This window comes from Arvicola amphibius, chromosome 6, assembly GCF_903992535.2.
Source record: "Arvicola amphibius chromosome 6, mArvAmp1.2, whole genome shotgun sequence".
In the NCBI taxonomy this organism is placed as follows: domain Eukaryota; kingdom Metazoa; phylum Chordata; class Mammalia; order Rodentia; family Cricetidae; genus Arvicola; species Arvicola amphibius.
The window spans coordinates 45,248,150-45,275,143 of NC_052052.2; the positions used below are offsets into that span (position 1 = coordinate 45,248,150).

Genomic DNA, 26,994 nt, shown 5'->3' on the forward strand with positions numbered 1-26,994 from the left:
GGCCTTTTAAACCCTACAGTATTTTTAATTATATTCCCATCTCACTCCTCCCCAAGGCTCACCCAGATACTCCCCCACCCCACTTTCTAACCCTCTCAACTTCATGTCCTCTTTTTAAAAAATTACCCACATAATCCAGTTATACTAACCACATGTACTCCTTGGTATGGGACTATCCACTGGAGTGTGATTAATCTACCAGAGGCCACACCCTCAAAGTGACTCTCTCTGTTCCTTATAAAATGACTTCTAAGGTTGCTTTCTTCATTAGTGTTCTGTGACATTCCTCTTCCATCTTTCCGGGAACATGTTATTATCTATTGGGGTTTCACTGTGATTTTGGTTTTCTTCTTTTAGTAGTAGCGGGATAATGTCCATTTTTATTATAACATACTTAAGTAGGTTTTTTTTTGAGACAGTGTTTCTTGGTAGTTTTGGAGTCTGTCCTGGAACTTGCTCTTGTAGACCACCAGGCTTGCCTCGAACTCACAGAGATCTGCCTGCCTCTGCCTCCTGAGTGCTGGGATTAAAGGAGTGCGCCACCACCGCCCGGCCCTTAAATAGTTGTTATTTGAAGCTGCCTCCTCTAGTCATCGCTCCATCTCAAGCTCTTCATGACTTCTTTTTCACCGTGCTGAGCCGCTTCCCTCTTAGGTCTGTTTGGCCCTCTGCTCACTGAGAACTAGCTACTGGGCTGTCCCCTGACTGAAAAGGCTCTAAGTTCACCAGTGGTCCTCGCCGAGATTTATTCCCTCATGGATCCAGTGGAGATTTCCATTCCTCTATTCTGCAGTCAGGTATACTATTGTGGACAATATCCTTCTGAAATTATTTCTTCCTTCAGGGAGGGAGCATACATTTAACCCCAGAACAAGGGAGGCAGAGGCAGGCAGATGTCTGAGTTCAAGGCCAACCTGGTCTACAGAGTGAGTTCCAGGCTATGTAGACTCCTCAGACACAAAGTCTTCCTGTAAGTTCCTAGTAGTATGGTTTCTCTTTCTTCTTTACAGATGTACACCTTTGTGCTACATATTACATACCAGAGTAGCTCTAAGACTAGTCCTGTGCTTTCTCCTCGTCTCACTGTACTCTCTCTTCCTGGGTAACATGAGACATGCTACAGAAAGGTACATGAGAAGCACAATAGTAGAACACCTAGCTCTTTTTGTGGGAGGGGAAATTAGAGAGTCTATCTCATAGAGTATCAGGGTTCTATCGTGGGTAGAAATGAGCATATTTCAATGAGGCCAGAAGAGGGAGGGTATCAGATTCTCAAGGATGGTTGTGAGCCACCATTTGGGTATGGGAATTGAACCTGGGTCTTCTATAAGAAGACAACACTTGTGCTAAACTTCTGAGCCATCTCTCTGGTCCCTTCTCACACTTATGTGAGGGCTCAACTGGATCTAATATGAGAAGTGCTCTCTGAGCACTGCTGCCTGGCCTCTCTAGAGTTCGGTGCTTTCCTGTGGCCCTCTACCCTCGCACTTCTTATACTGTTGCTGAATTTGTTTACACACCTGTTTTCCCATCTTCCAGTGCAAGAGATGCAGAACAGACGTGTGTCTTAGCATAGTGCCTGTGTTACAGGCCTGTTTGGGCTTAGAGAACCATACCCCAACATGAAGACTTGAGAAGTGAACTTCGTATCTGAGATTAAGTCACCACCTCGTTCTCCACACACCACCTCCCATTCCAGGCAGCTTTAGAAACTGGAATTCCTCTTGCCAGAGTGGGCCATGCAAACCAGAATACCTTTTCCTAAAGTCAGCCATAAAACAATAAATATATCACTCCTACTTTCTTTATCTTGTGGAAACCCACAAAACATTCTTTGGTCTACCAGACTTGATTGCAGAAGAAAAGACTAGATTGAAAGGAACCCGGACTCAGAAAAGAGGAATTCTGCACATTGACTGATTTCAGCTGATAGAAGAACCATAACAGACAAGGATTCATCTGCTCAATTATTATTGAATCATACCATTTACGTGATGGTATTGGTTGTGACCTTTCATGATGGGCATGAAGGAGCCCATCCCCCTTTCTGACTCTGTAGACTGTGTGTTTGCTGATATAGTTAATGATAGGCACTATTGGATGATGGGATAATAGATTTGTAATTGTGAGTTCCTGTTTTTACACAAATATATTGGTATTGATTCTTGTATATTGATACAAAGTTAAATTATATTGACTATTGCATGCATGCATGTTTCTACCTCTGTTTAGCTCTAGCTGTCCTGGAACTCATTGTATAGACCAGGCTGGCCTTGAACTCACAGAGATCTGCCTGCCTCTGCATCCTGAGTGCTGGGATTAAAGGCGTGCGCCACTACCACTCATGGAATCGAGAAAGAGCTATGGAGATGGCTCAGAGGTCTTCCAGAGGTCCTGAGTTCAATTCCCAGCACTCACATGGCAGCTCACAACTGTCTGAAAATTCAGAGAAGAGCAACTTGGAAGCTGCTTATGGCCTCCACGTGACAGAGTCGCCCTGAGGGGTTGCAGTTTTCGGCAACCGCCTGCACTCTGGTTTGCGCCACTTAAGCGTTGCGCTTGCAAAGAGATTTGAAAATGTCTCAGAAAAGAGTAGGCCAGGCGGGCAGAGACTGTGCGGGCCTGTGGAGCTTAAATCCACGTGGGGAGGCAAACGATAGGGTGTGTGGGGACTTGAAGTCAATCTGAGGCGTGTAAAGGGAAAATATAAAGAATTTCAGCAAGAAAAGCCACTGCGTGATACTTTATATTAAACTGCTGGCTCCACGCACAAGGCACAGGCCACGGCTGAGGGAGGTAAGGAGGGCTTGTGCAAAGCCAGCTGGCGGCAGGCAGCCCAGCGGGGAAGGAATGGTCCTAAAACCAAACGTTCGGGCGCCAGATGAAGGCATATGTCACAAGCAATCCCACACCAGTTTGGAATTATGATTAATAAAATGGTTATTTATTTAAAAGGGAAGAACTTACAGATCACCGTCCCAGCCAAGAGCCCTCTGCGCAATCAGGAAGGGAGCCTAATCGCCGGAAGCAGAGCCGGAAGCCAGAGCACGAGTGGAGGGAAGTGGCCGCGTTTTTTTTTTTTTTTTTTTTTTTTTAAAGAGAGACCACGCCCCAATGGGCTGGTATCTCAGCGGCTATTGGCTGAAGGAGTGGAAGGAGCTCCTGCAACAGGTACTGAAGATCCATAAGGATTAGTAACAGGCTCTTCTGTACTCCGTCCCTGCTCTTCCTGAGAATGCACAGCCATGTTTACCTGATAGATGAACTTAACAAAGCAAGAAATGTTGCAAAAACCCTCCTGTTATATGTGACATCATGTCTCTAGACATATGATTTCCCAGGATGTGAAAAGGATTTGCTCATCTTTTATATTGTTATCATGCTTTGGGATCTTTGAGACATGAGAGAGAACACATTATAAATAATAAACCCTAGAAGTGTGTGATAGGCAAACATTATCTTACTCTCCAAAGTCAAGCACTAAAGATTACCAGACATAACATCAGACGCGCAACAAATTCTGAACAGATTATGAAGATGTACCCAGAGAGGGAAGTAACTAACAGAAGTTTGCCTGCAACATGACCTCTTGTCTGGTAGGATTAGTAGATAGCACCAAAGAGTGGATGTTTTAGAGACGGTATGACCACATTTCAGTAAAGTATCTGAACTTACTTTTTTCTATTATGCTGTTGACCAGGTCTACATAAAGGTGGCATTACCTGGCTCAACTTGCAATTGATTCAATTCCCTTGTCTACAGAGCACTGCTTAAGAGATCAGAGATGATCTGGAAGACAACAGTAACAACGACTCCTTTCCTTATCCTGTCCTGATGATCACTTTTATTCACAATGCAAATGAAGACATGCAATGCTTTAGTATCAAACATGAAGCTCACAAATGCTAAGGGGGACATGGCACCCGAATTAACAGAATCACACTCCAAAATAATTTTAGGCTAAAATTAATAACAATTGATAGTATGAATATATATTTTTTCTGTATGTGTTATCTTATTTAGCCATGAGAATAGGGTATTAATATTAGTTTTACTTGCTACACAATTGGAATGTGCCAGAATCTTTGCTTAATAATTCTAAATAATCTATAGATTGCATGAATCCCTTCTATAGAAAAGAAAACTGAAGACCCACCAGGTAAGGGCCCTTCCTAAGTTCACAATGGTAGTGCTAGCATGGGAATTCATGCTGAATATTTGGATGAAATGCAGCAGAAAAGTATAAATTTTGCAACAAGTTTCAGAAACTCGATTGTACACAGATGGAGAAGATTTAGTCCATGGGAAAAGATGTGGAAAGCTTTGCTGGCTTGTATGCACCTTATGAATCATCTAGAAGAGTCAAAGAGAGCCCCCAAGTGAACACTACCTCAGCTGTGAGACAGTGCTAGCAACAAAGACGGGCAAAAGTCACACTATTCTTCAATAAATGAGATACACTCTTGGTTCTGTAACTCTGATCCTGTCAGTATGGGTAAGTCCAGCATGAAGTGATCAGAATTGTCAAAGTAAATCACATGAAACATGGCTGCAGAATCTATGGCTTGGAAAATATGCTACCTCTCCTCATGTGAAATTGGCATTCATTCATACACACTGTAGCTCAAACATTATTCTATCTTTTGATTCTCTTGATAATCACAAAGCAAGGACATTATTATTATTAACTCTGGTATACTGATGAGGAAACTGAGACCCTGGGGTCCTATAGCAGTTTCTGATAACTTAGAGGAACATTGAAAGTCTTATTTCCAAGTTGAACAGGAAATTAGGATAGGAATTTCGTGCTGGGATGGTTATTTTTAATTATCAACTTGACACAATGATGTAGAGTCACCTGGGAAGAGAGTCTCATTGAGGGATTGTCTAGACCAGGTCGGCCTGTCTAGACCAGGTCGGCCTCTAGGTATGTATGCCTGTGAGGAATTGCCTTGATTATGTTCACTGATGTTGGAAGAGCCAGTCTAGAAGCGGTGGCACCAGTCTTGTGGTTTGGATCCTGGATTGTATGAAAAAGGGAAAAGTGAATGGGATATAAACAAGCATGCATTCATGTTCTCTTTGCTCTTGACTGTGGTTACAACTAGCTGTTTTAAATTCTGGCTGCCTTAATTTACCCACGGTGATGGACTGTAACCTGGAATTTTGAGTCAATTAAACCCTTTCTCCCCTAAGCTGTCTTTTTTTTTTTTTTACCACATGAGTAGAAATTAAGCTAGAACACATGCATTATTTGGGTGCAGATAGAAAGGAAGAGCTCAGTGAAGGTGCTATAGGACGACAATTGATTCTATCATAAAAACCTGTATTACAATATTGAGAAAGAATGATACTGAGTTCTTTACCACTGGATGCTTTTGATAAGGCATGTTTTTGGATGTATTCATGGTGTTGGAAGAAACAGGTATTATGATTTCCATACCCTCCCAATTCCATGAGCCTATCAATATCTATGAAGGCATCTATCCTCTTGGAACCAGGAAACACATGCAGAAAGGCTATATTACCTGATATTTGAGTTCATGACCTCTCCCCCCAGTTAACTAAAATATTGTTTTGACTTGTGCTTTTCAAAGTCAAAGGTGATATTTCAAATGTATTTTAATATTTATCCCTTCATATATGGATATGTAATATATTGAGATAAAAAGGTTTTGTTGATCACCCATTGTACGTAATGGGTATCTGATCCTACCTGTAGCTGTCTGTTAGTTTAATTTAATGATGAGACAATTCAGAGTCAGAAATATTAGTACACATACGCCCATGGTTAGGGAGGATCAAGGAAAAGGCCGTAGACATAGGGTTTTCAAATCCTGCTTTCCTCTGTGTACTGCATTTTTTTACTCCTAAGAAATCCAAGGAGATGGATATACTTCAAGAGCTATTTCAATAAAAGCTATTTCTCTACCGTGAAATTGTGAGATTGGTTCAATAACCATCTCTGAGCACTCCTTCTCTTCCAAGTGTTCAGGCTTGAGTGAGGAAATGGATCTGAAAAGAAAGATCATTCTACCCGAGAGAAATTGGGAACTGGAGTGAACGCCCAGAGTGCACATTCCTCATGGTCACCTGCTAACTAGTCTTACAGTAGTCGCTAGCTAGAGTCCCTCAACAAATGTATGGTGCCAGGAACATGAGAACAGAGGAGAAGGCACCCAGTGCACTTCTTGCCCTCAAATGTTACCATTGGTTTAGACAGCTAAATTCTGGCCTGTTTTTCTTGAAATTTCTGTGTAGGACATTAATGAGACTGTGGCGTCCCTGCTGGCCAAGTTAGGTGTGGGGCTGGAGAGATGGCTCTACTGTTCAGAGCACTGAAGTCTGAGTCCAGTTCTCAGCACCCAACATGATGATAAGTGTCTGTAACTCCGGTCCCAGAGTATCTGATGCTTGCCTTCTTCTGGCTCTGTGGGTACCAGATATGTATCTAGTGTACAGACATATGAGGAGACAAAACACCGGTACACATAAAATATAAATAAATGCATTTTAAAACAAGGAGAAATTAATGAGAAGTCAGCAGGAAAAATAAAACTAGGACACAAGCTAAAATTACTGCAGAAAAATTATCATCCTGAGCATACCGGGGAGGGTTCATAATGAACGCTGATGGCCCCAGGCCAACATGGCTGAGGGCCTGAGGCAATGGCTCCCTTCACTTTCCACCATTACTGTCACCTGGGGGTGATGTGTAGGCCTCCAATAAAGGTCACTTTAGTTAGGAGTCTCAAGGAGAACAGGGCCCAAACGGTATTACGAACATGCACATTTTCCATGCTAAGACGCCCTCAGTAGAGAACAGAATAGACAGTGTTTATAACTATAGTTATCAGTTATGATTTGTATATAAACTCTTGTAACCAGTCCACTCTTGTCATTGTGTCAGATGGAAATGTCTAGTCAAATATCGGGCGGTGGAGAAGGCCTGACTAGAACCCACAGGCCAGATTTTGAATTTCTAAAGAAAGTCAGTAATTTCCTCTTACTGAGGGAATTCTCCCTGAGCAGATGCTTTACGGGACCACAGGCCACTTCTCTGTGGCTGAGTTAGTAAGAACCACCCACAGATGATGTGTCACTTCTACACATGCACATGTGCACACACATGCATAAGCACACGCACAGGTGCACACACATGTGTAAACAGATACAAACACACTCACACACATACACATACATACATGTGCATACACACATGTACACATATATATGCACACAAACACACACACAACCCACAAGACACAAACACACACTCACATATATACACAAATCACTCATACACACATATGCACACACATGCACACACATACATACACAGAAACACATACACACACACACACTCATGATCACTTATTTCTAAATGATGACTTTAAGACTTCATAACATTTAAAGACTTCTTTCCAGATCAGTGCAACTTACCAGCAAAAGAATAGACAGACAGGGGTGACTGTGAGCATCTCTGTGTGATCTGAGGTCTATGGTCTAAGGTGGCTCTTTTGGAATCACCCCAGATTCCCCGTGTGTCACATGAATCAACAGGCTTCTTTGCAGTAAACTAACGTACCATGATTCTGAGTCATTGTCCCAGCAGACCAAGCCCAGTAGAGGATGGCTTTATTTACCTAACATACTAAATTCTTCAGAATTCTAAAGAGGGAGAAGGAAATGGTTCAAGATGAACAAAGTGGTTTTGTTTGTTAGCCTCTGCCACCCTCCTTCCTGAACATTGGCTGAGAAGAAAATGTTACGTTTGAGCCTCAGGACATTTTGGACACAGAGAATCTCAAACTTCAGTCGTGATTCAGACGAGCAAAGTGGTTTGCTTTTTTTTGTGAAGTCAAGAAGAGGAAGAAAAAGAAAGCCTGCTTTAATATATTAGAACTGACCGCGCAATGAATGGGCCTACAATCTAGTCTATTCATGCTCTTGTTTATTCAGCTCATATAAAAGTCTCTTAAGAATGCATTTGAGCACAATATATAATAGTAATAATATTATAACATACATTGTGAGAAACTTTTGAAAACAATATAATGTCTACCTGGAGCAACGCAGTGTTACAGACATACGAACCCATTGGTCATGCACGTGTGTGCCATTTTCTTTAACTGATGTCACAAGGCTGAACTGAAGCATGACACATATTTTACAAACTGAAACTGACACCAGGAAGAGGCCTAACAAGTGTTATCAGAAGCTTCACATTTGTATAATTTACGACACCACTTCACATTCTACAATAAAAATTCACATTGTCATATTGTTTCCTTTCATGATGAATTTGAACACGTCTCCCCTGCCTGTGAGCAGTATGGAGGCTAGCTCTTCCAAGTCAGTAGTTTGGGAACACTCAGTTATCATCTGTGAGCAAATGTAGTGTTGTGTTTTTAGAACCAAAGCCACAATTAGAACAGAGCCCAGTGACAACCCAACTCGTGCGTACAGAGACTCGGATAGAACATGGGTAAAAACTGCATCCCAGTGCTCCTAGCCCCTATCAAACTGTACAAAATAAACCTCAGTATAAACCATTTAGTATCTAATGTGAGAATCCATTAGATTCTTTTGCAAAACCAGCTCATCAAAGGGTTGGGCAGAAGTAGGGACTCAGACAAGGAAAGGGCAGACCCTTGGAACAATGGCCATTCCTGTCTTCGTTGCTAACGGGGCTTCATGTTTCTCTTAAGCAATGTTTGGATTATATAATACACAATACAAAACATTACAAGAAAAGGTTGCAACTCTTAGGCAGAGTTTTCTACACAAATTTAACACCACCATTGGCAGGCAATGTTAGATATATAAATTAATAACTTACAAAACATTACAATATGTACATGATGTAATAAATACACTGTTATAAACAGGAGTAGAGAGGAGTGTTAGTGCAGGAAGGCAGTGCAAGACGAAGACAGCAGCATTAAGTTGAAAGTCGTGGGAGAGAAGGGACAGCAGGAGGCGTGCGAGTCACAGAGGCATGGAGGCTGGGGCACAGCAGCACACATGGCCTAGGTGACTGAGCACGACATAGACGGATAGCAAACACCACAGCTTCCCCCAGGCTCCTTGGTGTGCTCAGTTTTCTCCATCAGTCTACAGCAAAGCAGAGGAATTTCACAGGGGAAAATTACTCCAGGCAGGCAAACATCGAAGTTGCAGAGACTGCTGTGGAGTCCGACTGGACAAAGAGAAAGAAGAAGGGGCGTGTGCTTAGAAGTGCATCTGTCCTGTCTGTTTGCCAAAGTTAACTGGAGGAGAGCCAAAGATATTGCCCAAGAAAGAAGGGAGACTGTTTTCTTTCTTTCTGTTTTTGTTTTTCCAGAAAGACTCAAAAACTGTTTGTGTCAAATTTAAACACGTGTCTGTGTAGAGAGGTTGGTACTAAACTCTAGATAGTCAACAGGCCTTTCAAAGACACGAAAACGTTGTACAAAAAAGGCACACAGGTTGGCAGACAACGGGGTGGGTGAGATTTAAAAATGAAGTTGTTAGTAAGTTCAGTCGCCTGTTGGGACGGCCTCCCAACACCTAGTGCAGAGCATTCTCTCAGCTTGGTGGCCTCTGCTTTCAAGCTGTTTCGCTGTGATGGGAACTGGCCTCACTACCACATACAGCTGCGGGGCTCCGCCAAGCTTGCGGGCAAGGCAAGGCAGCATGGAAGGGCTATTCGCTTCACAGCCTTGCATTCTGGCTCCAAACTCAAGTAACTGGAAAAGGCCAGGTGGCCTTTGTCCTGGGCAGGCCTTGGCCATGGTAGGCTGACCCTACCACTCAGCTGGCATGCTTGTCAAAGGAGGAATGTTCATCTCCACAGAGAAGGAGATTATGTGTCGATCGGGGACTTGTCTTCTGTGGCGATGTCTATGCCGGTCTCTTCCAGGGAATCCCTGCTCTCGGGATCGATCACACAAAGCGTCTTTGTGCTACTGAAGTAGCTGTGGCCTTCTCCTTCCTTTTCTGGTCCTTCAGAATCCTCTTCTTCAAGGGTCAGTTCAAATTGAAACTTCTCCATAAGACCCTGGCAGTCTCTGCTCCTCTCGTCCAGGGGTGGGGAGGGGCTCTGGGGAATCATACTCTGGTACCAGTTCCTGTTATCTTCTAGTGTGTCCAGAATGTCTTGAGCATCCGGCTGAACCAGGTCTGCCCAGGTCTCCCATAGTGGATGGACAATGTAGTCAATGAAACCAACCTGGAGGAAAAGAGGACCATACGTCTATTACTGCATGGGCCTTTGAGAACCTAGCACATTGTCTTGGTTTCTGGGTCAAGAAAGAAGACTAACCTAAGGGAACCAATAGTAAAAGATTCGTTTATTTGAGCATTTGCTATATCTTAGGTCCTGTTCTACATACAATATGGGCAAACATCCCTCAATCTTGCAATGTATTGCTGCCTGCTGTTTACAAAGGAGGAAACTGAGAGTCTCAAGAGACTAAACATGGTCCAGAGGTCATGTAGCTCATAAGTGGTTAATGTGGAACCTAGTCTCCACTTGTCTGATTCCAAGGCCTGTATTCATCTCCCCACGACATACTGTTTTTCCTTTCATGTCTGCCAGCTAAGTCTGGATGTAACTTGGAATGACTTGGTCACTCCTTGGATTCTGTGAGTCATTTTCTGAAGAAAGCCCTAAATCTGAAGTGTTCTGAATCAACATTCTCTCCCTGATAACTCTAAAATATTCCTCTGTCCCAAAATGGCAGAAGCCAACCTTCCACTCTTCTGGAACTTCTTAAGCCTTTGCTACAGGACTATTTCACACAAAACAACAACAACAATGATAGTAATAATAAAATACTTGAAAACAATTCAAATCCTAAACAAGCAAACACTTCCTCTGGGGGGTATGGCTGCTATTGTTTAGGATCCATAGTGCGCACAGTCATCTCCATCAGTAGAAAGAAGGAAAATACAAACAATTAAGCAGTTCCTTTTGCCTGCGTGCAAGAGCATAAAATCCAAGGCTGGGGCTTTGCTGTGCTTTATGCGGGATCTATACATCCTGCAGGAACTAGCTTAGCGACCTGAAACTGACCTCCCTCTCAGACAAACAGGAAACATTGGAAATTGGGGCAGGTAGAGAGAGAATAGGCGCCACTGAATGGGGGAATGGAATTCCCCTGTCATGGTGGGGGTGGGGCTGGAGAGATGCTGAGTTTGGGATCAAGAGGGAGATGAGCTAGGGTCTCTTTGGGACATTGTGTTGTTGCTACCTTTTCACTCTGCCGGAAACCTTCCTCTATCAATATTCTGACATGTGGCCAGTCATTTAATATATTCAGATTGTATAGATAAGAACTTCGCTCATATGTAGGCTCTGCCCCACCTACCCCACGTGTATGTGTGTGTGTACATGGGTATGTGTATGTGAGTCAATATGTGTGTGGGGGTATGTGTATGCATGCACGCGCACGTGTGTGTGTGTGTGTGTGTGTGTGTGTGTGTGTGTGTGTTAATGGTTCTTTGCTAACTTAATGAGCAAGACTCATATAGTCAGGACAGCTCTGATCTACCTCGGTTACAAGAATTTGGCTGGATGATTGAGATATTACTTTGCTCCCACCCATTCCTTTTTCTATCTTATCTCTTTACATATGGTTTAATGGATTTTTAGAGGCCATTTTCAAAGTGCTTTCCAGGGCCTAGAAACAAACTCACAGCAATGAGCAAACACGAGTAACGTAACGCAGTGCAGGCGTTTCCTCTCTTTGTTTGCTTTACTTTTAGTAAGAAATGCTTCAGACTTTCATGAAAGGTCATTGCTAGCTTTTTATTCCTTGGGTTCTGGGATGAGAAAACTCTCCAAATCCTAAGAACTTCTAGTAGGAGTCTTCTCGGCAGGTTAAGCATACAAAGTTTAACAGAGCCCATGAAGGAAGCAGCAGTGTGGATGGTGACATATGGTACTTGGAGAGATGTCACCACATGACGGAGAGGGCAGCTGGGTCACTAAGAAGTTCACAAAATGAATGGGCCAAAAGGACAGTTGTTTGTTTTATTATTATTTTTTTCTGTGCCTTACACTGGGAAGATACTTTCAGTTTCATTGCAAAGACTTTTTTTTTTTTTTTTTTCCACTGGCTCTGGTAAGGTCATAGACAATTGTAAACTTTGCTTAATCCCCCACCCATGAGACCATGCATGGAGAAGACAAATGAATGAGAAGTATAGTGGAATTAAATGTGTAACTGTAATTTTTCACACACACACACACACACACAACACACATACACACACTCATACACACACACACACACACACACACACACACACTAGCTAAAAGAAAGGATTTAGCTAGAACTCTCCAGTTGTACCACTGGTATAGCTTATAAAAACATCGAAAAAAAAATTCTCAGTTATAGATAGATACCTGGGATTTTTCCACGGAAGCTGTATGTTTATCACACATTGGGCTAATCTCCATTCCTCTCTCCCGTTCTTTGTCTCCCTGTTGGAAAAACTCCTCCATGATGCGATCAGTCCATTGCCGATACAATTCCAGGGACTTGGTGGGGTTGCTCAGGTCTGCACAGTGTACCATGTTACGAAGGACCTGAAATGATCAAGTTGTGGAAAATCCCATAAAACTAAGTATAAATACTACCAGAACATCTTATCCCTCTCACCCTAGTACACTCTGTACCAAGAACATTTTAGTCAAATATAATTACAATCCACCCATCTAAAGAGCAGTATTTCAATGGTGCTAGCCAGGGTTGGTTATTTACCATTAGAACCCCTAAAAGAAGCATGTATATTTTCCTAAACTGACGGTTTTTAAGTTTAAAAACTGGAAGGGGTATTAGGAGCCAAATTCTGCTAACATTTTTTTCCTCAGTTTGGAAAGAATGCAAAGAATGACCCAAAGTAATTACTTCGAGATTTTCCATGTGCGGAAAAAGACCAGCTGATGACAATTTGTTTAGCCAAAACAGACCTAACGAACTTCCAGTTGGTGGAATTTATATTCAGATGTGAGTTTGGGGGATCAATAGTCACATATGTCCTATAACAAACAGATATTGCAACTTGATTTTAGAACTAAGCAATTCAATGAAGAGTTAAACTCAGTTTTCTTAACTTGCTTTAAAAGTACGCCAAAGGTATAGTACTATCCTAGGTCATCCAGCTAACCAAATTTCTATGCTCTATTTTCTAGATGCTGCTTGCCTTTGTCTGGTTTCATGTTAAACATTAGGTACCTGTATCCGGTCAGTATAGTTGTCCAGAAGGAGAACACCCGAGCTTGTCACTTTTTTAGTTTCTACCATCGTTTTGAGGTCTGCCAGGAGGCTCATATGTTTAGACATGTCCGTTGCTAACACCTGGGGTAGAGACAGGATTAGGACACTTAATCAAGTCATTCTCTGAGAGAAAATGGCAAATGTAAGTGATGAACGCAGGCTAGCATCTTACCATATCAATCACCATTTTCCTGAGCGTCTGGCGTTGCTTCTTGCTAAGATTCTGGAAGATGTCGCAGTGTTCCTCTTGTAGCAGTTTGAATCCCACAGCGAGGTGGTGGTTCTCCAGCACAGACTCATCGTTATACATCAAAGCGAGTTCCGAATCTAGTAAGGAAAAATGACGAAAATAAAAAGGCAATAAAATTGTAGACGCCAAACACTGGTGTTACTTCCATGTGAAATTAGATCGATCTCTTTTTAAATTATTTCAAGAGCTATCATCCATAGGTCATTACATACTAGGAAAGCAGAGCAAAAAGCAATTCTAGGAGACATTATTACATGAGTATTCTCTTTCTTAAAATTCCTCCCAAATGGACTTTTTTTCTCTTTCATATGTGATGAATAATTTGACATCAGATAAACTATGTTTTCATTTCAGCTTACAATTTCCTTTAAGTCTTCATGAGTGTTGCGTTTTGAAAAGAAATAAGATAAAAAACGCTTTGAAGCTTTATCAAATGTATTAAGATTTTCAAACTATGCTCACTTTCATATATACTCCCAACCTCCAACAATTGTGAGCTTGGATTTTCAGAAAAGATAATGTGTTGACATAAAATCTTATTTTGCCCCAATAATGTAGCTTTTGGATATATAAGTATGACAGCTAAGCATGAATATTTTTCTCAACAACGTTGATATTGAATTTTCTGTCTTCTGAGTTTCTATATCAGAAACTGCAATGCTTAGGGACCCAGACTACAACTTCAGCTTTTCTATTTCTCTGTTTTGACCATACACAGGAATCCTGTCATCAAACGCGTTAAATCATGCTTTATCTTAACCAAGAGTAAGAGCCAAGTGATGCAGTACATTCTTAGTACACACTACTCGTCTCTCCCTCATAGACCATAGCTTTCTCTGAAGTCATTTAAACCTCCTTGCTCTGCTAACCTTGTAGTCAAAGGCATAGATTTACATGCTCTATATGTCTCAGTACTGTCGGTAGCTATTTTTCTCTTGTGAAACAAATTATCAGCATGCTAAACCGACTAAATTAATCCATGCAAAGAAACAGGTATCCAAAGTTTATGTGGTTGATTTTTTCAATAGAAGAATAAAATGTTAAAAATGAAAAGGAAAACCAATGTGACCCGAGCTTGGGATACTCAGATACTTTGAACATAAAGACAAAAATGGACAACAGAAGGTCAGATAGCACTTTTATAAAACTGCCAGCACTAGATGCCAATCATGATCATAACAGGATAACCAGCACCATCAAAAGAAAACGTGCTTGGGCTCTCAGCACGTATATATGGAGCATTAACTGAGACAATGAGTTTTCAATAGCATGGTTATCAGATGGTTTGAGAATGACAAAGTCCTGGGGATAGCTATAGATCCTGAGGCTGCTCAAACATGTCTCTTCCCTTGGCTGCACGCCAGTCTGAAGTCAAAGCAGGACGAGTATGTGTGGACCTTTTAATGACTCTTCCTCCTGAACTGCAGAGACCTACCCAGTGTCCCTCAGGGAATGTTGCTTCTATATGAAGGCTGCCACGCTCAAGCCCAGCATCTCTGCCTGTCTTCCAAAACAGAGGGACTCTAATGACTTACTATGTTGTGTGTGTGTTAACCTCAAAGAAGACTGAGAGTCACAGTCCCCAGGTTTTCTTAGCTTTGGTGGGCAACTCCAAATCTGTTGTTCTTTCTTTCCATATTGTATTTTTCTAAACTTTTGAGCTTATTTTTTTTTTGAACAGCTTGCCCCCACCCTCTCTCCATGCACCCCCAATACTGTGTTGACAAGCTAGACACAGTATCCCGGAAAGCCCTGGGCGATTTTCATGGGATGGAAGGATTACCTCATTATTGCCCTTGTTATTACCCGTAATGAAAACATTAGGAGGAAAGAGAGCTGCAGTGGATCACAGAAAGGTCTGGAATGACTGCGCAGTGGTGGACTCACTTGTGTTGATGAGAAACTGGTTGGAGACGCCGGGGTGATCAACATCGTGGATGGCAGCTGCAAAAATGGCAGCCAGGATTTCCAGGTCTGTGAAGACAGCCTGTGGGGTCAAAAGAGCCCGTTAACTCTACCGCCAATGTACCTCTCTCCCTCTTCAGTCTCCTCTGCTTCCAGGACCACATTTCACTCTTGTTGGGAGAGACACTGCTGATTCATGCAGTAGCTCAGGATGTTGATTTAATTAAGGATAAGACTCTGTTTATCAGCCAGCCTGTAACCTCTGATGTGAGAAGGATGATGGCCAGAGCTCGTCCCATCTTGGTCCCATAGAGGCTGCGGTTTGGTGAGTCATTAGCGCAATTCTGATGGTATGCCTGTAGTTGGTGTCTTGGATTTATGGCCATATGGTGATTATGTAACCACCCAGAGAAGCAAGTCACCCTGGCTCTGGCAAGGTGGCAGATAATAACCTTCATAAATAACTAAGTAACCAGGGATGGAAGAGGCTAAACTCCAGCTTTGGAAGACAAGTGATAAAATAGTTGCCAAAGTTTATTTTATAGTGAGGTCACAGGGCATCATGTAATCAGTAATCCATCCACATATGCTCTGCAATTTTACTGCAGGCGAGCAGTCAAGTAATTTCTAGGAAATGAAGCCCAGTGTCACACCCCTTCACTCCTTCACACTGCCATGATGGCCGCTCTGTACTCCTCTCCCACGCAATTTGAACCTAGTTCTTCTTTGGCATGCAATGCTGCTGGTTCTTAAGCCCCTCTCTTCTGTTCGTTCAAATGCTGGCCTCCTTTCTGCCTCTCCTCCATAGACCAATGTACTGCACACCAAGCATTCCATACTCCTTTGTCTAAGTCTACAACACTCATAGCTAATCTGTAGCCAAACAATACTTATCTATAACTAGGAGAATAGTGCTACCCTACTTCATGAGTGTAAAAGCAATTACCCCCCCCCCCTAGGAGGATTAAACACCCTTAACTCTATCTCACTTTAGCACGCTGTCTTAGATTTCTTTTTTTAGAACATATAAAAGTCAAGCAAAGAGTTTAGTCTTTCTCTACCTCCCAAACTGAGTCTACCAAAGTGGCTGGCTAAGACTTGGCTGGTCCTTTCCTTCAGCAGGCAGTACAGTTCGGAAGTACCTGGTTACTCCCTATGGCTGTCTGCCCAGAGGTAGCATGGCTGGGCATATTACTAATTATAGTAGCCCATGAGAAACCGTGATCTATAAAGGGAAGAGTCATAGACATCTCCACAGTACGGGGAGCAATTTCTCTTGGCTTCTCCTTATTAACCCATCTGTTCTTGATTCTCAGTTACTAGTTTGAATTCCTAGGAAAACGAGTCTCTTGATGTTTAACCCTAACAGGGACTACACAGAACATTTCAGATGACGTATACATTTTATCCTTCTCGGGGCCTGGGATGAGCACATATTGGGCAATTCAGATGAGTACATACATGTGTATGTACTGTATGACAAACACTTAAGAAGATGCTTTGAGGTGCACTGCATCCCTTACTAGGCATATGATGAAAATAAATCATGGGTCCAAGTCCTCATCTGATAATTAAATAATCTTCAGTTGGAAAAGATGGAAAATAGAGCATTACATTGATACTGAAAAATGGGAAAAGTAGATGTGTTAACCTATTTTTATAACCAACCCAAATTGTTGAATGCCGTTAAGTACAAAAAAATAATAAAAAAGATAAGAAAAAGAAAATGCTCCAGTACTCAGGGTCATTCAATTGATCATTTTTATAAATGTACTGCACATTTATGGTACTTTTAAAAATGGGATGGGTAGGTATACAATATAGATAGTAACTACTCACATCCAATGCTGGCGTAGAAAGGAGGACGTGCGTTGACTGGGCCACATCAGCCGCGTGTAGGCTGTTGTGATATGCCACATCAGAATGGTAATGGTCTTCCAAAGTCATCATGTAGGTTACAAAGGTGTCAGAGGAGATCTTGAAGGTCTTTAGAAGGTCTCTTTCCTACGGAGTAAAATGGATAAAGGCATGAATAAGTGGATGTCCAAAAAATGGAGAGAAAGCTATTATAAAAATAACCTGGGTCATAAAATATAAAGAGCTGTGCTCCTGATTACCAGCGTTTGCCCTGCCTTCCTCACCTGGAATATAGCATACATGATGCACGTGAGGGGTCGATTGTGTGAGTACCCAGCCACGTTGAAAATGTTAAGGCCCCATTTGTTCAGGTCTTCCAGCTCCTGCAATCAAAATTAGAGGGATTTAAGAATAACAGTTTTATTTTTTCAAATGATTTAAAACATTTTGAGAGATTTTATTTGGGGGAAATTGGTGGTTGAGTCTTTTTATGCATCTGTTTAGAGTGTCTGGTTGCGTAAGAGTCGGAATGATGGGCTGGGTATCTTCAATGTGGTAATGCAGGTTTCTGCACATTCTTTTGTGAAGAAATACCCAAGTGGGTTTGCATTTATAAATTAGTTGCTGACCCACACTTGCCAAACACCAGTGTTCAATTGATGCTGCTTTCAAAGTCACCTCAAATGAGTCCAAGCTATTGGTCCTAGCCCTCTGTCTGTCCCCTTGCTCCTAGATGGCCCATCAGCAACAACTGCATAACTGTGTCCAAGAAATTCCTCCACCCTTTGCTCATTATCCCTGAAGTCACGTCAGAGAGACTCAGAGTGTGTAGAGGTCACTCCTGACTTTTAGCATTAACTGTCTGGTATGGGTTATATCTTAGGGTGAATGGACCACACAAAGACCGGGAAGGAATATTGTTCAGACCTTTACTGTAGGAGTATTCCTAAAATTATCTGCTTGCGGGAGTGATTTACTTCATTTTTGAATAACAGCCCATGGGACTGACCTGATGTTTTATTAATTTTTCTCTAATGGTAGCTTTCAGGTCTCAAGGAAGAAGTTTTGTTCAGAGGAATGCTTGCTTTACCTTTTGACCAGGCTAGCAAGGACACTGGCAGCATCCGTGTGGCCTCCAACAGGAGGAATGGACGTTTGCTGGCCCTTCCCCCATGACTGTGCTTTGGTGTGTGGGTCAGCACTGTTACTGCTCCTCATATCATCCTTAGCCCTGTCAATCATGGCAGACATTCCTGCTGGTGCCTGACATCCTTTTTCCCACTGTCCTCTGGGATAATGCAGCCCAGCCTGCCAGTTTCCCCTAGGGCTTTCTGTGTCCCCCACAGCAGGATGTTGTATCCACAAGGAACTCTGCATTACTGAACCTATACTCAGGAAAAAGGAACCAGCTTTCAATCCTTCAGGTAGGTGCTCCAGCAACGGACCAAGAGGCTACATCAACTTCCTCTTCCTAAAACTCAACCACTAAACATATGAAATCCCTCTTTTCTAAATGGTGAATGAAGAGGGCATGAGTGTGTGTGTGTGTGTGTGTGTGTGTGTGTGTGTGTGTGTGTGTGTGTGCGTGTGTGTATGCACGGTGGGGAGCTGCATGCATACGTGCTCAGCTCATGCACACCTTGGCTAGATGGTCTTCATTTTCCGTGTTGACTCCGAAGCGTGAGATGCTTGTGTTGTTCAGGCTTGAGCTGTGCATCAGTTTCTTCACTCCGCTTATCTGGGTCATGAGCTGCTGCTTTTTCTTCTTCTCCCTATCCTTCTGGGTGGGAGATGGGATTTCCACATCATTCTGCTTGTCTGCAACAGAACGGGGAACATGCTTTTGAGTACACGTGTGCCAGTGAGCAGACAGTAATATCCAGAACAACTCGAACCATGTGTACTGGGGTTTCAATTTCATACAGAACTCTTGTAGCGTGACCTCTCTGGACGTGCAGATGGTCCTGTGAAGCAGGGGGAGACATATGAGCCGTTCCATGTTCCTGCAGAAGTAAACTGAGGCCCAGCGGACCAAAGAACTTATCTAATAAGTTGCAGAGTTAAGACCCTAGCCAGTTCTGCTGTTTTCAGTGTTACCTAGAATCGCACCCATATTTTTTTCTTTTTTTTTTGTTTAAGTATTTATTTATTTATTATGTATACAATATTCTGTCTGTGTGTATGCCTACAGGCCAGAAGAGGGCACCAGACCTCATTACAGATGGTTGTGAGCCACCATGTGGTTGCTGGGAATTGAACTCAGGACCTTTGGAAGAGCAGGCAATGCTCTTAACCTCTGAGCCATCTCTCCAGCCCCCGCACCCATATTTTTAAAGTGGAGCATCAATACTTATATACAGATGATTTATTAACATGAGTAATATACTTTTGTATATAAAATGTTCATCACTTGGGAGGCACAGGCAGGTAGATCATTGTGAGTTTGAGGCCAGCCTGGCCTACAGCGAGTTCCAGGGCAGCCAAGGCTACACAGAGAAAACCTGTCTTGAAAACCCAAAAACTAAATAAATAAATATAAAATGTTTATTAGTGGATATAGTGGCACGGGCCTAAAACCCCAGCACAGAGGAGGCAGAGGCAGAAAGACAAGGGTTCAAAGACCTACAAGATAAATTTGAGGCTAGCCTAGGCTACATGAGCCCCCACCTTAAAACAAACAACAACAATAGGTTCATTGTAAAACACAAACCTAGTTTAACAAAAGCAAACTACGCTCTGCTCTTTTTATTGTATCTCTATTCTTTTTGTCCATGTAAGAATTCCTATGGCGTCAACCAGGCTCAGTTTAAATAAGGGTATAAATGTTAGAAAAATAAATGGCTTCATAACCTTCAAGTAATTACTTTAAAGCTTTAGTTCATTACCATTTGAGGTTTGGAATAATATTATAATTTGATTTCCTCATGTTTTGTGCCTATTAATTCTGCTTATAAATAATAAGGCCTCTCATCCATGATAGGCACTTTAGTTCTCAATATGTTTATGTTTATTAACTATTGATAACAACCTCAGCTAGTTTTCTTTTACACTTACAAGGTAGCGGTAGAACTAGCATTAGTAAAAATAAGTGTCTACCTACATGCAGAATCTTTCCTGTAGACTGTTATTAACTACAAAATATTGTATTTCCCTTTGTAGGGAGATGAATCCTGGGTGCTCATGAGGGCTTATCACCTCTGTCCTGCTACGGGGATGGCTGTGGGTGCACAAAGGCAATGACTGGATCCATGGCTGCCTCACTTCACCCTTGAACTCAATGGAACCTGTGGCTGAAATAGTTAACTCGGCTCTCAGAAGTGCCCTTATCTCTCTTTGCTTGTCACAGCGAAAATCAGCATGGCAAGAACATCCCCATTTGAAAATGGCATGCTTCCATAGGGCATGCTGGGATTTGCTTTTAGCCTCCTGCAGATGATGGCATACTCATGCATCCTCCTCAGGGGCATCTGTCTGCTGACAGGCCCTGGAGACACAGCATCAAAGCAAAGCAAGAAAGGACCAGCTTCATGCACAGCTTACCACCCGGCTGTTGGGGGAAACCTAGCACTTTCTATCCCCAGTGTCCCTGAAAGCCCTCTGGGTGCTCAGAAGCCTGAAACTTCTGACTGGAGAAGGAATTTTAGTCATCTCGACTAGTTTAGTGGTTTCCAAACTATTTAGTGCCAAACAGCACTGAAGAAATTTGAAAAAAATTACAAATCTATGGGCCCCACCCAACTCTACTAAATTAACACTTTCAAACAAAATTCCCCTGCTGTCTTGAGGATCAGAAGTAGATTGGGGAACAAATAACAATCCCACACTCACTTCACAGATGAAGTCAGCAACTTATCCAAACTCAAGGGACAACCTACGAAACAGTTATTTATTCTTTAACTACTTTGTACACAGTGGCCTAATAGCGCAGGGTCCAGGCCTTGGGTTCCTGTTAAAAAACCCTCTTCCTGCCACACAGTGGCTGGTGTGGAAACCATATGTTATTTTAATTTTGAAATTCCCTTCCTCTCTTTCTCTCTGTCACTTCATTGCTAATAACTACCACTTCTTGCGAAAATGAAAGGTCACAATACCCCTCCCTTTACCCAACTACCATTTTTCACATTTGGGGAAAAGGGTTTTAGGTTCCCCAGTGCCTCTGCAGATTGGCGCTTCTCTGGTAGTACCAGCAGCTTTCCTGGTTTTGGTTAATTAAAAGTTCCCTTGCACCCGTAAGTAATTGAGCAGGACAACTGCTCTGTCTAGAACTTGGCAATAAAGGGGAGCAGTATCCACAGGGGTACCAGCGACATTCATGGGTGTTCCCCTATGCAAGCATTGGAACAAGTGACAGGCTTCCCTATTCGGAATTTCCTCTGGTGAGCGTTGAGCCAGCACACTGTGGAAACAACCTGAAGCACAGACTCAAAAATGGCCAGAAACCCTCAGTGGATTAACACTTCTAGTGGGCGGACTGTGATGGGGACACCGTTGGCTACTGCGATGCATGCACAAAAACAATCACATGAATACAGAAACTGGTCTTATCCAAACACTGTTAGTGGTATAATTTGAAGTATTTTCTTTGCTAGATTCCAGCATCCTATGATCACGAAAATTCTGAAATTCTTTTCCTCAAACCTTAAAAGTTCTAGCTTTTGAGATGAGATGTTAAGTAAATTTAAAAAGAAAATGTTCTTTACCTGTAAAAAATATTAACTAGTTTTTAATACAACCTGTAAAAATCTTGCTTTATATGTGTGGTCTCCACCTATACCCTATTCAGTTCTCCTGAGATTAGATACTCTAAATTCCACTTTCCCCAGCAACATGAAAGCCCATTATCACATAAAAAAATTAGCAAGGTCCAAGACTGGTCCACGACTTATTGCCTAGTTTTCTACATCCCACCCGAACATTGTCCTTTCAGACGGAAAAACCCCGACAAGGTTCACAGACACCAGGGTCAGGAGATTCCTTCCTTTCTGCATAGCAGGTTTTAACACCTTCCCACTCTTGCTGGGATATTGTTTTTAAGTTTAACTTCAAATGAGAAGGTCATCTCATTTTGTTCTGCGATGATTGCCATGTTCAGAACAAAGCCTTTTCTATAACTAGAAATTGTTAATCCCTTATTTCTATTTCCAGGCATCCTGATTTCTAAAGAAAAAAACCTCTAGAATAGTATCCATACCACACCCACAAATGGAATCCTATTCCTTATGCTCTTAAGGTTTTCTATTATGGAGGGATGGTATCTGGTATTTACTTCTAAACTCCCAGAGAGTCAGCTCTGCCTCAGAAAAATATTAGCCAAGTATCTTTGGTTAGACTACTTTATTTTTCTTAACTTCAATTCTGTTTCCTGTAAAATGAGGAAATGTATCACGAGGGTCTCCACCGCAGAGACGACAGTTTATGTGGAGGCCTTCTGGGCCTTCAGGGGCACTCCCTTCCCCCTCAGACAGGGCCAAGAGTCCCAGCCCCTGCATCTGCAGTTCAGAAGCAAGCTTTGATTTTCTGTACAAATTGCCTATCTGGGGCTCGTGACAGAGGGTCAAGTATATCTGAGGGGAGCTGGGGAGCAACTGGCCCTGTGACAGACTCACAGCGCCAAAGTTGGGAGAGGAGAAGGATTGCATCTCTGCTGGGGTTCTCAGACTTCACATGAAGCAGCTGATGCCTCTTGTGTTTGAATCTTTTTCCTGTGTTTTTCTAAGAATCTTCTCATTTGCCACGTACACATCCAAATATGTGCGTGTGCTTGCATGTGCACACACACGACCACACACACACACATACACACACACACACCCGCACACACACACCACCCTTCTAACACAAAGGACTGGCATTTGAGTAACTCTTCTTGAATAGTTTCTCTGAATAATTTAGTTTTTGAACAATGAGAAGCTAAGTTTTCCTGAGGGAGTGTGCCTAGACCAAATAGAGTACTCATGGAAGGATAGATATTTGTCTAGTTTTAGCATGGAAAGGATTGAAATTAAAAACTTATCAGCTCTCCTTCTTGATAGATACTGCTGGTTTTTAAAAAAATTACTTAGGACAGTAAAATATTTTTCTGATCCTTAGCAAGTGGTCCTCAGAGGGACACTGGGAAGCCTGCTTCCATCTTGACCTGACCACGGGCTCAGAGATTCCATGGGCCTTTAACCCTAATCTCTAAGGGAAACTCTAATCCACAGAAGCCCTTGGATTATAAAAGTTATGTGTATGGAAACGAAGGTCTGATTTCACTCTTCTCTCCTGTTGTCAATACCTGTCAAGTGTCCCGAAAACAGTGCCCAGCTCCAAAATAACTGAATGTTTCATGAACCAAGATATGTATCTGAGACACGGAGGGGAGGATTCCTGTGTTCAGAGATAAAAGCGAAAGCCCGGGGAAGGAAAGATTAGGGGTTATGCCTCGCTTTGCTTAGATTCTGGCCACCTCTGGAAGACTGGGTATGTGTAAAAATTCCTCTCCTTTGTTCTCTGTCAAAGGTTGTTGCAACTGCAGCTGGGGACAGCAGGTGTTGGCAGGCACCCACACGTGGCAGTAGTGAGGATGGCCTCTGCTGCTGACCCGCAGTTTACGGATCCCCTGGATGACCAGGGGCTGCACAGTCCTGCTGGACCCATGAGAAAGCCCACTGCTATGCTGGTGGAGGGAACTGCCTCCAAGTGAAAGAAATGGGACCTGCTTTTTAAACAAAGCTGCAGGCAGACCATGTTCTGTAAGGTAGCAAGGCAAATGGTCATTTAATAAGAGGCTGTGCCAAAAAGGAAGCTGGGATGCTCAGCTGCAAGAATGGGTCATTTCCTTGGAAAAACTGGAGCTACAGAGGCGAGGGTGTTTCAGAGCCAGCAGGATCAGGATCTAGAGGCTTCCCATGTGGTTTTGAGGTACACATGCCCCTGATTCTGCAGGCCTCATTAAAGTAAAACAGGCAGGATAGGTTCACGATACAAAAGTTACCTCTACGCCTGAGATCAGAAATTCCTAAGAGTCAAACAAGACCCAGGGAATAATTGAAGACCGCCCCTGGAAACCTATGACCAGTTTTATGTGTTAAATACTGTCCACATAATGTCAGAGAACAGTCAGGGATCAGAATAAAAAGATAATAGTGTTGCTTAGAGAAGACAAGGTTTCTTAGACATGCAACACCTCCCTGCACACACACACACACACACACACACACACACACACACACACACACACACAGAGCACCCATTCTTAAGAAATAAGCTAGCAAAGCAACAGACAAATTATTTTCCAGAATGCCCTTTCCTGGACTCTGTGGAGGTAGCACATCCCTTAGAAAATACCTCAAAGCCTAGTTACTGGAAGAATAGAGAAAAAAAGAATCCGATTTTAGAGATGACGATAGAGCAGCTTTTGGGTTGGGTATTGGGCTTTCAGCTGTTCTGCGGGTCCCTATAGTGAGGGGTACAGTAATGTGCAGTCATGCAAATGCCATCAACCCATAACAACCTGCTCTCTACAACAGATATTATCGTTTCAAACATATTACCTTCCTGGGCTTATTGTTTTCCTTTAGAGACTGGCTTTAGCTCTCATCTTGGATGGATTTGTTTTCTGTGCTTAACCACACTCCAAATTCACAAGGATGCCCTTGACCGGTTGTAGAAATTCGCCCTGCAGAAGCTCAGTGGGGTTCCTGTTAGTGTCTTACCTAAGAACGTGTTTGAAATGTATTCAGACACCTGGTTCCCTGATCTGCTCATCTCCGAGAGATGTGTCAGCTCCCGGTTCAGCATCCTTTTGAACTGTTCATAGAGAAAAGAAAAAGTATTAAGGACCTAGGAAAGAGCAATTGATCACTGTATTTCCAACTTTACTTTCTAGGAACCAAGAGACTATACAGCCAATCTCATTAGATTAGCAAAAGCTACGCTGCGCACCATAATGTCCCCTCAATTTGAAACCATTCCAACACCACTGTAAAACAAGAACAAAGATGTTTTTGAATTTCCTTAAAATCTCTGATTTCTTTTGAGGTTGCAAACTCAGGGAAAGGAATTTTAATACAGATCAAAATAATTTGATATCAAAATAATTACTTGAGAATATTGCTACTTTTTAAAATTGGAAATATAACCCCTAAATATTTGAGGTGATAACATATTCAGCGATGGCAAATTAAGTGAAAAGTTTAATGGAAAATGAAAAGGGGGGAAGCATCCTTTTAAAACAGTTGAGAGAAAGCAGAATTGAAACACATTATGTACATTAAAACCATGCACTAAAACATGCTCTTATTTCATAAGACGTCCCAGTGGATTAAATGTATACACAAACTCAGTCAGGGCCAATGCTTTCTACCCCACAGAAAACAGACGGGACAGCAAAGCATCAGATTCTACCAAAGACCCACAACACAATCAAATCGACCCACCTTGATATAACCCCAAGATACAGATAACAAATAGTTTGCCTCAGGCATTTTGGAGGCTCTTCACGCCACAGTCCACAAATCCCTTTGAAAGAATTCAGTTCTAGGAGAGCAATCCCCAGAGGATCAGAGAAAAAAAAAAACCACGAGGCAGATCCGGTGATTAGAGAACCAAAACTTAGAAAAGAAAAAGCCTTGCAAATGCGCGTTATTTCCTAATCCACGGCAAACCCATCTTCATTCACAGGGCATTCCTGCAAGAAGCCTACGCGCTGCAGGCAGAAGAGAGTCACGAAACCAGGAATTGTCTGAAGGAACGAGCGCCCGTCCAAATGTATTCAGCTGGCCGGCTTGAAGCAGCCCATCAGTTAGCAGTCCTGATGCCCGGAGGGGTTCCCACCCTACGTTAGTCCAACTCTGCCAGGGAGCAGGGAATCTCTTTCCCCCGGGAGCTGTCTGCCTGGGAAACAGCCATCTTTTAAAAAGGAGCAGATTAAAATGGAGGAAGCCCCATGAATATTTAAGTAAAGCCGAGGTCCTACCCTCCCCACCCCCAGCTAGGTGTTCTTTAACTCTCTCTTCCTCTGCAGACAGCCAGCCCTCTGCAGAAGCAGCCTGACGCGGGGCTCAGCTATTGTAATTGCTTCCAAGTGAACGTACATTTGATTAATTGGCTCTGAGAATTTTTTTTTTTTTTTTGTAATTGGAAAAGGTTGGAACTGTAGCCGTAATCTGACTCGGCTTCCAGTATAGAAGAATTTCTATTGAACCTGCTTTAAGAACATTATTTGCCCACCAACTGGGATGCTGATGCATTTAGCCTCTTTTCAGAGTAAAATAAAGGCGGAGAGAATTAATTCATTTGACGCAAAAAGTATTTCATCCGAAATGTGCCATTTTCTGCACTCAGCCAGTTCATTATTATGCTTATTAGATCATATTCAGCAAATGGATTAAATCCATTTAACCTTTCCTTTCCATGGAGGATTCTCAAGTACATTAGGAAATATGAGATAACATTTGCTGAACGAACAAGGAATTATTTGGAGTTATGCTTATTTGATATTTTAGTGCTGCTACATCTTATATTTCATGTTAGAAACGTTTCACAGTTAAAATTATTTTAGTTTCATTTTAGCAAGTTGGGATATGTTGAAAATGTCATTCTTTTCCTGGCTCCCCTGCCAGTCCCTTCTTGTCAGCTTTACAGTACAGGCAGTGGGAAGCCCTGACCAAGCAAGCTCCACTCCTCCCCCCCTCCCACCCTCCGCCCCCACGCATCCCCTAGGCCCCTATC

At 42.4% G+C, this 26,994-nt stretch overlaps 1 protein-coding gene across 4 annotated transcripts in view; it reads right to left on the minus strand.

Moving 5' to 3' along the window:
- Nucleotides 1-7,934: 7,934 nt before the first annotated feature.
- Pde4b (phosphodiesterase 4B) overlaps nucleotides 7,935-26,994 on the minus strand; it is a 429,840-nt gene continuing 410,780 nt past the window's right edge. For all 4 annotated transcript variants that reach the window (XM_038333480.1, XM_038333481.2, XM_038333482.2 and 1 more), the window contains 9 exons: nucleotides 24,978-25,071; nucleotides 18,920-19,098; nucleotides 17,565-17,663; nucleotides 17,263-17,427; nucleotides 15,406-15,505; nucleotides 13,441-13,595; nucleotides 13,227-13,349; nucleotides 12,395-12,577; nucleotides 7,935-10,213 (listed from right to left, as the gene is read on the minus strand). In XM_038333480.1, the coding sequence (XP_038189408.1) occupies nucleotides 9,848-10,213; nucleotides 12,395-12,577; nucleotides 13,227-13,349; nucleotides 13,441-13,595; nucleotides 15,406-15,505; nucleotides 17,263-17,427; nucleotides 17,565-17,663; nucleotides 18,920-19,098; nucleotides 24,978-25,071 (1,464 nt within the window). In that variant the 3' untranslated portion in view covers nucleotides 7,935-9,847. The remainder of the gene's footprint in view (nucleotides 10,214-12,394; nucleotides 12,578-13,226; nucleotides 13,350-13,440; nucleotides 13,596-15,405; nucleotides 15,506-17,262; nucleotides 17,428-17,564; nucleotides 17,664-18,919; nucleotides 19,099-24,977; nucleotides 25,072-26,994) is intronic.